The sequence below is a fragment of the Pseudopipra pipra genome, chromosome 8 (genome assembly GCF_036250125.1).
Source record: "Pseudopipra pipra isolate bDixPip1 chromosome 8, bDixPip1.hap1, whole genome shotgun sequence".
NCBI classification, from domain to species: domain Eukaryota; kingdom Metazoa; phylum Chordata; class Aves; order Passeriformes; family Pipridae; genus Pseudopipra; species Pseudopipra pipra.
Window position 1 is genome coordinate 10,463,093 of NC_087556.1, and position 15,214 is coordinate 10,478,306.

At 37.3% G+C, this 15,214-nt stretch overlaps 1 protein-coding gene across 4 annotated transcripts in view; it reads right to left on the minus strand.

The window, feature by feature from the left end:
* Positions 1-15,214, minus strand: part of NRG3 (neuregulin 3) — a 376,165-nt gene that overhangs the window by 104,520 nt on the left and 256,431 nt on the right. For all 4 annotated transcript variants that reach the window (XR_010432258.1, XM_064662521.1, XM_064662520.1 and 1 more), the window contains exon 3: positions 9,886-9,959. Coding sequence is in view for 3 of the 4 variants with exons in the window: in XM_064662521.1 (XP_064518591.1) it covers positions 9,886-9,959 (74 nt within the window). In the remaining variant the exon portion in view is untranslated. The remainder of the gene's footprint in view (positions 1-9,885; positions 9,960-15,214) is intronic.

Sequence of the window (15,214 nt, forward strand, 5' to 3'; positions counted from 1 at the left end):
ACTCAGGCTGTGTACTGAAGTCACAAGAGAAACTTTCTGTTTGCCAGGCCTCTTATTAACCTGCAACTGTTGACAGCAGCAAACAATTGGACACCTTGTCTCTACACCAAACTGGTACCTGCAGTGAGAGCAAAGAGCCAGGAGCCCTGGGAACAGGGTGCTCCCTGACAGGGTTGGAAGTGAATCTAGTTCTCCCATTATAAACAGCCTCATCAAGAACTGCCTGTTCTTTGTTTTGCTCCTTGGACAACACCGATCTGTTCTAAGAAACTCTTTCTGTGATCAAATTTATCACTGAAGAAAGTGAATACATATGCTCATGGTTGGCAATTTCAACTCCTCAATGGTCAACAAAAATCTCTAGCAAAACAGTAGTCATACATGGCATGAAAGTCACAAGAGGACAACGTAACCTTGAATGATTCACTAACAAAACATATACCAGTCCCACTGAGACCAAGATTTTACCATTTGATCTTTCTGATCCAGGGAATAATAATTTCATAAATTGCTGGGTTTGCACAGTAAAGTTTTAACCAGAGATGGCTATTCCCTGCTGTCAAATGTAAGTGCTATGTTAGACCTAAGAACTGAGCCTGGAAATACCTTCAGGAGTCTCAGTACTATTTTATTCCTAGAAAAAAATAACTACTTTGATGCGGTAATCTAACTCATAGTAATGCTGACCCTTAATGTTTTCAGTAAGACTGCCACTCTCCTAGGAAGGTATGGATATACACACATTACCCCCAAAGCATCTGGTCTTCACAACAACACAGAGCACTCACTACATTAATCTGAACAATACATGTATTACAGGTTTTCCTTAAAAAGCAGAGATTGTTCAAATCAGCTGAATTAACACTGGTGAAAGCTCCATGTGAACTGAAAAGTCTAACAACAATAACTGCCTTAATAAGCATCCTTGTAGCAGAGCATGGACTTAATGCAAAGAGTGAAGATCAGCTAAGAGCACAGAAGCTCTTACAAAGAATTAGTTTTGGGAAAATGATCAGCACACTCAGCAGAAATCCTCTTGGAGGAAACTTCAGCTCTCATGTATGAGCCCCTAAATGTTTTTTTACTCTAAAGACAGTGTGCGTTGGACTGAGCTTTGTGCCTGTAAGAAGCAGTGCAGAATTTGTCTTCCTGCTGTTTATTACTTTCAGTCATATAACCATACTAAGGACAGGACACATCACACCCCATGTACTGGAGTAGTACCTGCCTATGTACTACTGCATTTTTTACTACAATCATTTTAATGCAGAACCACTCATAGGAGATAGCAAAACGTCCAGTTCAGATTTAGATTTAACACAGACAGATACATTCAAGGGTATAATATTAGCTGCCAAGATGAGAAATCCATCTCTTTTCTCCATGTGTTCTTACTAGCTCCTGCAACAGGCTATGACATCTTTATGAAACCTATATCATACCATCTCAACCAATTACAAAGCATTTAACATCAAAAGTGTGATATAAAGTGAAATAGTATTGCTAAAGTGAAATGTTCTTTGGACAAATGAGTAGCTAATTTACAAAGACAAGAACTTGACCAAATGAATGCTTTTCAGCTAAATAACTGTCAGGTTTTGTGCCATTTTCCTACATGTCATCTCACGATGAGCCATCTTAGCTCATACTTTTCTGCCTGAGCACGAAGAACTATGGTTGTTGCACTGCTGAATTTTCCTCTTAGAAGGTCTGCAAATGTGATCTGACAAGTCAAATGATTGACTGCACCTTGTCCATCCAGGCAAAATCAGAGAAGTCCTTCCAAAAGACAGTGGGAGATTGACACCAACAGTAACATATCGTCAGTATGAAGAGCACATGAGTCAGAAAAGTTAGTTACTTAGGGCATCGGGCTAAGTTAGATGCTTCCAGAGTGTCAAGGAACATATACTTCAAGCTATATTTATACTTGTAGTCTTCCAGACACGGAATGGCCAACAGCAGATTTAGGAAATCATAATGTGTTCGTAAGAGGAAGGGAAAGGAGAAGTTGATGTTTCAGAGGCTCATCACTTCAGAAGGTGCTTGTTTATTGGAAGCACTGCACCGCCTCTCACTCGGGCTCCGAGGTGTCCCCAAAGCTGTGGCAGAGCCAGCGGGAGAGTAAGACTTACGTAAGACTGTAACCTCTATCCACAGCCATCTGCTGTAGCTGTTGTGTAACAAGCCCTAGCTGAGTATTCCTACCATCATATGGTAAACTTCCTCAAAATACACGTGCAAAAATCACTACACAAAAGCCTTAGAACTTCTTTAACTAGACACAAGTCCCAAATTTCACAGATGAATGGTAGTTTGGAGAGGCAACCTTCAACCTCATGTGCATAAGGCGACTTTTAATTTCCTGCTTGATTTTTAGCAACTATGGCTTACAAAAAGATGTGCTGATGAAAACTTCTTGTTGACTGGGATTTGTATTGCTAGATATCTCCATTTTCTTTCCTCCTTGGGATTTATACTGAGACCAAATAAAAGGAATTTTCAATTTCATTATTATCCTTCCACATACAGGCAATTTTTGAAGAAGAAGGAAATAAGGGGTTTTGAGGTTAGTAAGGACGATTTTTTCCCTCTGCTGTCAAAGATACTGCATCTACCTGATTCTAGCTTCCAAAAAATTTCAACAGAGATGCAGTCTTGATAAGCTGAATTCTAGAAGACTACCTATGGCCTAAAACCCATGGCAAAACCAGACATAACTGAATACTTCAAATGAAAAGTTTTGAAAATAAAACATTGCTGAGTAACCAGATGCCAATACATTCTTATCTTTCAGAGGAAGAAGAGATGGACAGAGAAGAATAAGAAATTGATGTTCCTTTAAAACTAATAAAAGGATTTTGGTCGAATTCAGACTCATTTTTTCTGTTTTTCCAAATAAACCTGTATGACTTTTTACTTCAATATTTTTTTAGCTATCTTAAATAAATATAGATATATATATATATATATAAATTCAGTAAAGGCTGACATTTCATTTGAAGTCGAAATATTAGATAGAAATAAATTGTAACCCCCCAACTGATTTTTCCAGAAGGAATGCCAGGAGGTGTGGGGAGCAGTTGTGCAAACAGGACAACTAACAGGACCGATAATTCAATGAAAGTAGGGAAAAAAACCACCTCTGTTATTGCATACAAAAGTCATGAAAGCAATTCAACTTAATGTTACCTGGAAACAGCTCTCAGACTACTGGGTGCCTTTTTGTTGCCATTTTGACTTGAAAAGAGCAACACAAACTTAGAATTCTGGAATTAATTTAAAATAGTCATCTCCCCATTGGAAACATGAGTATTACCATCAATCTTATGATTTTTGAAATCTATTTTGCAGTACTGACAGAGAAAAAAATAAGTTAGAAAAAGAAAATCACTGAATAACATTTATACTGCACATTCTGCATAAGTTACTGTTAGCTTGTCTGTAGGACAAATACGACTAGTTGTTTCCTATGAATTTAAATTTTGCTTTAAGGATTATAAGAAACCATATTATCAAAACTGATAGTGATTTTCTTTGCCCACTGCATTAGTGAGAAATTTGTGATTTCAATTAATCTCTCTTGGGCTTTAATTTTTCAATATGTTCTGACAATGAACACATTCCCACTTCCAGTTATCACTGGCAAACACTTTTACTAATTCTTGGTTAACACTGCACTTCTGATTTTGAGCATTTCATTCCAGTTGTGTGGAATAAAGCTTAAGTTCCTATTTTAAAGAAAGAAAAAAAAACAAACAAAACCAAAAGGCAAAAAAACCCAACAACAAAACAAATCCAGAAGTTTCATACTATTCACACAAAGTAAAATTTTACAGCTTCAACTCAACTCAAATTTGAAAACACGTCATCACTGACAGATGGCATCCTGAGGTCTCCACACACTTGATCAAAGTGGAGGGAAAATATGTCCCTCATAGCTCCAGGGATATATTTTCTTTCTTATCTTACCTTGCTGAGTTTTCACATTCCCAAGCCTGTCTTTCATTTGATGCATCTTTTCTCACCTATAGTTAAACTCATTAAAACTTCTGGAATGACTGTGTTGCTTTTCTCCTTTATTACTATTTTTATTAAAGCAATCCCTTCCTTCCAATCTTTAATGCATCAGGACTAATCTAGATTGATTTGTGATGGATGTGAACTGGAGGAACTCTGATTATACATCCTTATAAAGAGACTGTAGTTAAGAGAATTGTCATATCCACTTGATGGAGCCTAACAGATCTTATACTGACTTGTCATTTTTCAAGGAATTCCCTTGACTGTGGTCACCACATCTTTAGCTATTAAAATCTAATTTTACAAGGCAATAAATCACACCTTTTGATTATTTCACTTTTATAAAAGTTTAATTTCCTAGAGCAATATTAATAATTTTTACTCTGTGAACACACAGGTGATGTGGCACTCTGCCATTACTCTCATAAGACAGCATAAAATGACAGTCACTACAAAAGAAGTCTGGTCTGCAACCACTCCCTCCATATGCTTTTTCTGAATAAAAGTCTTGAACAGAAGAAATAATTAATGCAGAAGGGCTTAAAAACCTTTCCTTTTTAAGAAAAAGTTAAGTCACAAAATTCAGATTTAGATTTAGATTTCAAAAGTTTCTCTCTGGGATTAAATAAGTCCCATGTTAAGTCTATGTTTTAGAACAACTTGTCATCCACAAAACTCACCTTTGGGTATCTCTTCCTAACTGCCCCTATCTACATGCCACCTTCAAAGTCTTTACAGGAGAAAAATTCTATTCTTTTCAATGCCTTTTAGAAATCAAAAAAGGAGGAAAAAACCGAATTCAAGAGGAATGTTGACAAATTCAGAAAGGTTAAGTAAAGCTGACAAGAAAATTATTCAGGATGTAGAAAAATCAATAATTCAGTGAGGGATACAGAAGTTTCATTTTATGTATTCCAATTATTTGAAAACAAATTCCACAGGTATTTCACAATTGTGATGCTCTTTATCCTCTATTTAGTAAGAGTCCCTTTGCAGTGTCCAGTGCAGTTAGCACAGACTCCAAATCCAGCTCTGCTTAAAGCAGGAAGCTGAACCATCTGAGTTGTCCTGAGAACTCTACACTTATCTGTCAACTTAAACTGATCCGATGATCTTACCTATATAAAACTGGATGGGGGGAATAAAAAATAAAATAAAAATAAAAAAAAAAAGGCAAAATGTCTAAGATTTTTTTTTTAGTTTTTTTGAGGGGGAGCTTTTTTTGAGGAAGTGAGTGGGAGTCTTAGGGCTTCAAATATCTTTTTGGATTTTTTTTTTTTTCTTTGCAAACTATCTGGAGTTTTTTTACTTATTTACAGACCCAATCTTCCAGGAAAGGGGCTTTGATCCTTTGCTACAGGAAAAGGTACTAGGAATGAGTAACCACAGATTCCAGACATGACACTTGCAGGTTTCTCTTTGATGAGATTCAAAGAGAAACATGATGTGTGCTGTGCTGTCACAGGTTAAAGGATTATAAGACCACAGGCTATACATAACTCCATAGGAACAAGACTTCTGACATTTGAAAAAGCCAGTTTAACAGACCCAGAGCACAACATTGTGCAAACTGAGAGGAAAAAAAAAAAATCAATGTAGAAACAAAGCATTTTAACAAAGAACATAACTGATAAATTTGGGCATAAGATTTGTGTGGAAGCTAAAAAGTCTTGAAATCCTCAGAGCAGGGATGATAAACAAACCCTGTTTCGAGTGGCTAGTTCACCTCGATTACAAGTGGCTTACAAATGAAGTATGATCAGCTTATGGAAGGAATTACGTGATGGGGTTGACTGCAACAGCAGGAGCATGGCCTAATGACCTATAAGGTTTCCATCCTACTTTCCTTCTTCCAGAAAATAATGCATTTATTTTAAGAAAAGACTGAAGAAGAATAATAACATATTCCCAGTATTTGATAGGGCATCCCTCTTTACTTACGCTTCTGAGTCAAATGGAACAACTTGAATGTTGATATGGCAAATATTAAATCAATACTGGATATTATTAAGCTGAAATACACATTTTGCATAGGAAAGTATCTGTCACTGCTGCGTTAGGACAAAGCACTTGAAGGCGGAGTTCAGCTGTTTGGTAAAATGAGGTAACGTGACAAACCCATTTTCAATGCCCTGTTAACCACTTTGGAATATTAGCACAAAACAGTCAAAGCTTAAAAGGTTACACTTTGCCTCAGTACAAAAACCAATTGAAAGAAATATCTGCATCCTACATACAACTTACCTTTCAAGACACGTTGGGCCAGGCAGGTCTAATCCAGAACACTATAAAGGATAGTACATGAGCACATTTGTACAATTTATGTTGTATATAAGCTCCCAACCCTACAGATACACATGCCTGTAAAACTACTTTTACCTAAAATTATGCTAAAGCTGTACTTATAATCTTGAAAATGTAAGTGTTCTACCACTGCCATTAACAGTATTTATAGAGAAGTTAGCACAAATGAAGAAAGCTGAAGCAACATTCCAAATATATTCCTGTCCTTTCCTTCCAGCATGCGACTGCTTTTTCTGTTCTTTTTGTCCCATTATTATATCATGATATATTATATCATCCATAGATGACAGAGAAGATGACAGAGAGAGTTCATGGCCAACAGATTCCCTCCTCTTGATAGTGACTGTGAGCATGGGTTGCATTGCCATGCAGCATTTTTTCCCTCATTAATTTCATTAGATTCCCATGTGTTTGTGGCTCCCATGGTTTAGGCAGGCTTCTCCCATATTCCAAGATTAACAAACTTCTCAAACTACTTATGTTTGGATTTTTTTGTTCTTAACATCTTTCTCTTATAGCCAGAAAACCTTGCCAAGAGTGGAGATATTAAGGGAAGTGATGCTTAAAAGTCCATTTGAAGGGCCTGTGCTTGGAGTGTTTTGATGTTGTTTTATGTGTGCTGTACATTTGTTTTTCTTAGGACTTCAATCCTAACTCTGAGCTCAGGGAACCTAGTAGGTGGCAGATCTGACTGTAAGAAGCCATGGATGCCAATTCAGGAACTCTGAAACACCACCAGGTAGTTTCAAGAGGTTTCCTGAAAATAGAATCCTAAACATCTTAACCAGTTCATTTAATTAAACTAAATGTACATGATCTAGCATATATTAATCCATATAAAGTATTACATAATTTGTATTCATATCTGTGATGTAAAGTCAAGACCTACCTAATATACATTGAAAATTAGGTAAGAAGCTGGTGTTAAAAACACTGATGTCGCTACGCAAATACTATGCAGATAATAGCTATGCTGAAAAACCTTGGTTTGTTTTAGCAGGCTAGTTAAAAAAATATAACAAAACCCAATGAAAAATCAAAACACTCTGGCTCACGTAAATATTTAACTATTTTATAACAATATTGTTACTATTTTCCAAGTGACTGTGGTCTAGATTCACTTCCCATTTAATGACAAGGGTATGTTGTGAAAATGCAACCTGTGCTATCACAGGCAAGGTAAGATAGAAACATTGCTTCATTATTTCATGCATGCAAACTTCAAATAAGCTAAGTGTTAGCAGATGCATCATTAGCAGCACATTAACCACCAGGAACACCCTAAGCAATCCCATAAAACTTGTTCATAAAGCTTGACTGACACCAATCAGTGGTGTAAGTCTGGCTACGTGCAGTCCAGACACGAGAGCCCCCATCTCAGTGCTCAACTTTTAAGAAATTAAGCCTTGCATTTAAAAAATTGCTTCTCTCTGAAGCCATCTCGGAATTCACCCTTCAGCAGTTCTCTTCCTAATCCAAATACATGTTCAATCACAAAACTAAGTTTTTGCAAAGCAATCCCAGAGCCTTTGGAGATGATCATACTGTGCTTGGCTACTGTGTCAAATACTTTTTACACTCCTCAGGTTATGCAAATAGCAAACACCTCTGCCACTGAGTGCTAATCATCAGCGTGGTATTAATTTTTTTTTCCTCTCCAGAAGGAAGATAAACACATTATTGATTTAACTCTTGAACAAAATGTTATCACTGTCCAATTGCAGCAGAAAGGTCAATTACCTCCCTTTCAGGCTCAGCATGCTTAGAACACGTGCATATGCACACACATACACAGAGATATATCACATTATGCCAACACACAGAAATGCACCTGAACAGAAGCTCTTCCTCTTTTTAAATATAAGTTAAATTTCAAAACTGACTGGAAAAGTACCTAACTCATGTTAACCTTCTTCATTTATATTGAAAGAGGGGCTCCTTTTGGGCCATGGGTGTGGCCAGTGGATCTACTGCAACATCAAGGCATAGTCTCCTGTTCTTACACAATTTTGAAAGAAAACCTCAATGAAAAAAAAAAAAAAAGCTTTTGTTGTCAGAAAGTGCAAAAAGGATGTTTCAGCAGAACTAAAGCTTAGCAGGATCAGGTGGCTGAAAAACGCTATGGAAACACTGCAGTCAGAACCCCACCAGTGTAAGCAACCATTTCCTAAGTAAAGAGAAGCAGTCTGTGCAACCAACACAATGCTGCAAAGAAACAACAACACTGTCTGCAGTAGATAAACACTATGGGGCTTTTGGTCTTGTTAGATGCAGCTTAATCTGGGAGCCTTTTCTGGGCTTTGTATAGTATCTATATGGATTTCACCTCTACTTTGAGAGACTAAAGCTAGAGCTCCCCGTGAAAACCACGTCAGACAGGTACCACCCCGTCCTATTGTTAATTGATTGCCCCTGCCCCCACTTTTAGGATACAAACTACCTTTTTCCTTGACATATACACATATACAAACTACCTTTTTCTTTGACACATATTGACACGTGCACATAAAACCTGGCAGAGGTAAAATCTGCCTATTCACTTTAAGCTCTGCTCTTTATCATTAAAGGTCAAGCAAAAGGAAAAGCTAAACCAAACACAAGCAAACTACAATGGGAGCTATACAACATAGAGAACTACAAAACAACAGGTGCCTTTGGCAACAGGTTTTCACATGGAAAAACACAAGGAAATAAACAGAAAGCACAAAGAAAGACTAGAAAAACAAGCATTATTCTTCAAAAACACAAACAAAACAACTCAAATCAAATTTTAAAGAGCACTCAAAACCAGAAGACTTAATACATTACGGTTTCCAGATATAAGAACAAAACCGAGAGATTGGATATGACCCTTTGTTGTATGTCACTTCATTTAAAAATTTAAGATAAACACTTACTTAGTAAATGGATTCACTTCCAAAAGAATCATCTTGAATAATATTTTTGACATAGTTTTATTAGTCAACACTATTTAGAAAGGGCAACAGTGGAGTCAGAGTCATGCAGTTTTTACTCTGACATATATTGATCAGTATAATAGAAATTTACTTGGTCTCCACATTATTACCTGAAAGTAGACCTTTACTCTGCAAACTCACAGCAAATTTACTTGTCAAAGTGAAACATAATTGAGTATTGTGCACACTGATATAAAGTATTTCCATGGAGATTATAATCTCTGCAGCGCCAGACAATATGAATTTATCTTCTTTTGAAGGAACCACTTTGCAGTCTATATTTGTTTTCTTTTTTATATTATGTCACTTTATTTATTCTTGAGTCAAAAGTAGAGAAACATGAATGTTTTTGCTATAAGCAGGGACAGTATTATTCCAAAGCATAAGGAATCAAGTCCCCTCATGGGCTGCCCTGCTGGAGCAGCGTACATTTTATAGGAACAGAGGCTGAATGGTGTGGTTTTGTCCTATCACCAAGAGCAACACCAACAGCTGCAATGGTCCTTAGTATGGACTTTCTGACAACAGGCAAAGGGTCATCTCACATGGCAAGAATAGCCTCTAGCGTGGATTAAAAATATAAGAGAAACATTTGACGTACTTGGATCTGACAAGATTGAGTCGGTTTTCGGCAAAAATTGGTCACAGCGGACTCCCTGGTAGCCCTCTTTGCACCTGAGAAAAAGGGGATAAATGACAAACATACGCATGCGGTAGTAAAAGGTTAATTTTAAGGTACCAAATCAACTGAAATTCTCCCTGCCAACACTGTGAGATGCTTGCATATCTACAGTATGCAAGTTATTTCAACTATTCTGGGAGTAAGCTTATTACTGGAACACAATGGAAGCAGGTGAAATCATTTGTATTTGAAAAAAAATTTCCCTCAAAGCTTTTAGTTTAGAAACTATGACAGGAAACATCGTTTTTGCATAACTATTCTTTTAAATATCAATTCGGTGAAACAATCAAAGAAAAATGCTCCATGAAATAGACACATTTGCAATAAAATAAACTCATTAGTTAACATAAGGCTTTATAAAGCTTCATACTGTACAAACCATCAGATAAACAACTTATCTTCAGCTGTTTGAAAAAGCAGGGAACAGTTAGTACCCAATAATTTAAATATCGGTTTCTACTGCGCTTAAAAGATAACATGATAAACAACATCAGGCACTGTTTGTAAGCAGGAAGCTTCAGATGCCTGTAAGATTAGATTTTAAAGCACACAGAATACCCTCCTGGCTCAACAAATAAGAATTGCCTTTGACTGAGATTGTAACGCTATTATTTATCTTGAAACCTTACTTTGAAGAGATTCCATTTACTGCATTTGGACTGTTCTCAGAAGTCTCATTTCAACTAAGCATATCAGAATCAGACCTTTAATTATTTATTTGTAAAGCAGTTTTTCAGAGAAAAATGATGGACACTTTAATTATAAATGATAGCAACAGGGATTTCTTATCTCCCAAAGCTCTTGTACATCTCATAAGCAATATGCTCAAATCAGCATCACCACCTTTCATTAGGGTTGACAACTGCAATTTGAATGATGTGATAATGTCAGGACAAGAAGTTATCTGCTTCTTCACAATGTTCTTACTAAGGCTTCCTCTAAAAGTTGCCTTTTAAAATGCTTTTGGTCTAATAAATTAATGCTTCAATGAGAAATGCATCTCACCAGCATTGATTCAGGGATTAGTAAGAACATTTGTGAGCAAATATGCAAATTATGCTCCCATAAGACACAAAAATGCAGTAAAAAAACTACAGTAAGAAAAAGATTTAAAACCCCCACATATTTCAAAACCTCCCTTTTGGCCTTTCTCCCTGATAGATCCTGGGTGCTACTTTGCAGATCAGCTTCTTACAAGCACTCATCTATCTATAAAATAACTGCCTTAAAGAAACTGTTAAGGCTTTTTTCATTAGAATCGTATGACAGTGGTCATAATTTATCAGTCAAGAAAAAAATGTTCTATTAATCAAAATTGTCCACTAGTCAGAAAAACTGAAGAAGTCAATATATACTCAGACACTGCTGCATGCATCTTTTGCCTCTGATTTTGAAACATGAGAAGTTGCCTTGCATCAAACAGAAACTCTTCACCACAGTCTTATTCCAAAGCTTAAGAACAACTTACACAAGTGGGGATATTCTTGCCTTTGCATTAGCATCCTCTATTAACTTTTTGACACATTTACACCTGCCTTGGTCGTAAACACCCTATTACAGACTTAAAACTCTCTATCCTAAACTGTAGGTCTGCAAGTCATAAAAGCATGTGAGGATAAAGAGTCACAGAGTAGCATCTCCTGCAGGAGCTGTACTGAATGCTCATCAGTGTGTGTGAACACCCATTGGTCAGGGGCAGGCAGAGCAATGCTATCAGTACCCTCAAGCCAGTGGGAGCAATCCCTTCCCTTCCTCTCTGATTGCCAGCTGGGCACATCTGAGCCTGAAGCTTGCCTGCCTTCCTTTCTTTGTCACTCTATTTTTCACATAACTGAAGAGAAACAGTTTGCACCGTTTATTCCATCTGTCAGATGGTTCAGGTAATTAAAACAGGCTGCCCAGGGAGGTGGTGGAGTCACCATCCCTGGAGGAGGTGTTCAAGGAACAACTGGACATGGCACTTAGTGTCATAGTCTAGTTGACGGGGTGGAGACTGGTCAAAAGTTGGACTCAATGACCTTGGAGGTCTTTTCCAACCTACATGATTCTGCAATTCTGTAATTAATTTTAGTACAGCTAATTAATTGCTCATGACAAAATTCAAGGAGAGAAATTTTGCTCCTATTAACTGCTAAGGTAGATTTGGGTGTCTCAATCCAAATCCTACCATGTCAGGGGCCAAAACAAAACATCAGTCTTTATATCAGAATATATATACATATAAATATATATTTATATCAGTCTATATCAGAAAATATTTTTGTATCCTGTATAAATGGAAAAAGGTGCTGTGGATATTCCCACCTTCCTTTTAATGTTATTCTCAAGAGTTACATCTTATCAGTTGCAAAAACAGCAGAGGCCAATAAAGTTGGTGGCCTCAAAAATAATCTGAAGGGAGACTCCTGTACCTGGCAAAGTATCACCCCAGTACAAGGCACTAGGCTAGATGTACCTCCGTGTCTTTCTCTTTCCAGACATTGTAAGAGCAATGGGTTGGAACAGAATGTATCACAGTCACATGATTTACAACTCCTCCCTTGTAAAACTCAGCATCCCTGGTACCTGACTGAATTGCTCACTGCCACAAATATGCTGTGCAGTCTGGAGATAATGATGGGGATGGATTTCTTCTCCTAAAATGTATTTGCTACCATATATTTTCTTTGCCTGACTTTTTAATACATATAGTGCTGCTTTTCTTCATCACTGTGAAACTGGAGCATACAGTAATCAGCTGATTGACTGACTTGGATGACTTTAGAGCAACATATTCACTTGCCTGTACCCTCTGATAAACATGCCATGAGAGGAATTTGTTACTTTTGAAATTCAGTACAGAGATGGATGATATATCAAAGAACAGACATAATCTTTTAATGTAATAACATATACTCAGATAACAAGTACTATGGTGAGGCTGCCCCTCGAATTCTGTGTCCAGTTGTGGGATCCTCATTAGAAGAAAGACACTGAGGTGCTGGAGTGTGTCCAGAGAAGGGCAACAGAGATGGTGAAGGGACTGGAGCACAAGTCTGATGAGGAGCAGCTGAGGGAGCTGGAGGTGTTTAGCCCGGACAAAAGGAGGTTCAGGAGGGACCTTACTGCTCTTTACAACCACCTGTAAGGAGGCTGTAAAGATAGGTGGGGGTTGGTCTCCCAGGTAACAAGTGACACAGTGAGAGGAAATGGTCTCCAGTTATGCTAGGGGAGGTTTAGGTTGGATATTAGGAAAAAATTCTTCACTGAGAGGGCAGCCAGGCATTGAAACAGGCTGCCCAGGGAAGGGGTATTAATTACCATCTCTGAAGGTAATTAAAAGGCATGTAGATGTGACACTTACAAACATGGTTTAGACAGGCCTTAAAAAAAAGAAAAAGAAAAAGAAAATGAACCTAGGATAAGATACTGCTTGTAGTGAAGCAAAAGCTCTGATCTCTATAGGGGGCCCCCACAGCAAAGGCTGTAAAGGACAGCCTAAGGTCCATTCCAGCACCAGCAATCCCTCCTGTGCTGAAGCACTGCACTGTATGAGCAGGCTTGGGCACACATTTAAGTGCAGATCATGGCAAAGGGCTCCATAAATAGTGTTATTTACAGCCTCTCTGCAAAGTAAATATGAAAATGGACTTCTCTATTTTGCATTCAGATTTTCACCAAAATGAATGTATCTGTTTAGGCTCTAGACCAAAAATATCAACAGAATTGTACTGCAGAAGCAGAATGATTTAAATCCTTCTGATTAAATGGTATGAAAAGAGAATCACAGGTATAGCTAATCTGCAGCTGCTAAAATGCTTGCAAACAGCACATGCCTAAATGTTATCTGCTAAATCCAACCAGGATTATTTTATCATGTGTTCTTTACATCTTTTTTGGGTAACATACTTTCTTCTATATGATTTTTTAAGGTCACCAATGACAAACTGTACTGTGAGTTCCACTTTGTGAAGTCAGCCACGATGATGTCTGTGTGAGAACATACACGCAGAAACACATCTCTCATTCCTGCTAAGCTTTTTTTCCTTTCTACTTAAGCACATTTGCACTTAAGTATTACAAAGTAAGTAGAGTAGGAAACTGTACTCAATCCTTTTGTCCCCATTGTTCATATTAAATAGTACTAATATACGTATGTTCTAGTCAAAGAGGTCACACACTTTTCCTCTGGATATTTTTCCAAACTGTTTTTTGTGTATTCAGACTTTATGGAGTCAAAGGAGATTTCAAACAGATGACTGCATCACTTGTAGGATTAACACAGTACTTCAATCTCCTAGATTTCAGACTGAACACATTAGAATAAATAAAGGGAATGGGGGTGAGGGTGTGGCAAATTACACGATAAGCAAAGATGAAGAATAAAATATATATAAGTTAGCAGAAAGGGAAAAAGGGGAACCTACTTAGAAGAGTTAAGGAAGGACTTACAAAACTTATGGATAAGAAGCCATCAACATCACAATTTACATTTTCCCCAAATACTTCCATATAGAGCTCCATATCCCTACTAAACCTAAATATTTAGTTCTCAAGGGATGGTAATGTACAGAATGCAGGAGAGAGAGTGGCACCAGCAAACTGCAGAGGCAATGAAAGATGACAGTGTGTGAATCCCCATCTCTTTCCTCCTTCTACATGATACCCATCCATTTGAAATGGGAAAAATAATTCTCTTCCTCAAGTGTGGTGATCACATTGCCTCTGACCATGTGAAGAAGTATGCATGAAATAGTTTCTCTGCACAAAGTCTAGACTTTGGCAAACATAAAATATATGAGTTCATCTGAAATAAAAGTTTTGAAAACTGCATTTGGGATCTCAATGACAGACATCACCAGAAGAGAAAGCTGTAATACTATACACCAGGAAAACAAGCATATCCTAAGCCAAAGGTGATTTGTGACATTTAAAAGAAATGTCTTAATAGCACAGTGCCCAAAATATTAACTTATATAAACCTATAATCTGATTCTAGTCTCTCAAACAGAGTAATCCAGTTTGAAAGATGGAATTATTAGCACCTATGAAAAATGAAAGTTAATTTCTGCGGTGAGTGCAGACCAACACACTTCCTTTCACTTGTAAAACTAGAAATCATTAGTCTCAAAAATGCTACTAATTAGAATGATCCATCTCCTAATCTCAGTTGCAAATTATTTTCTCATGACACCATTGCAGCCACTGTACTAATGATCAGATGCCAATAAGAGAACACACTGCATCTCTTATTCTCTATTATTCCTCT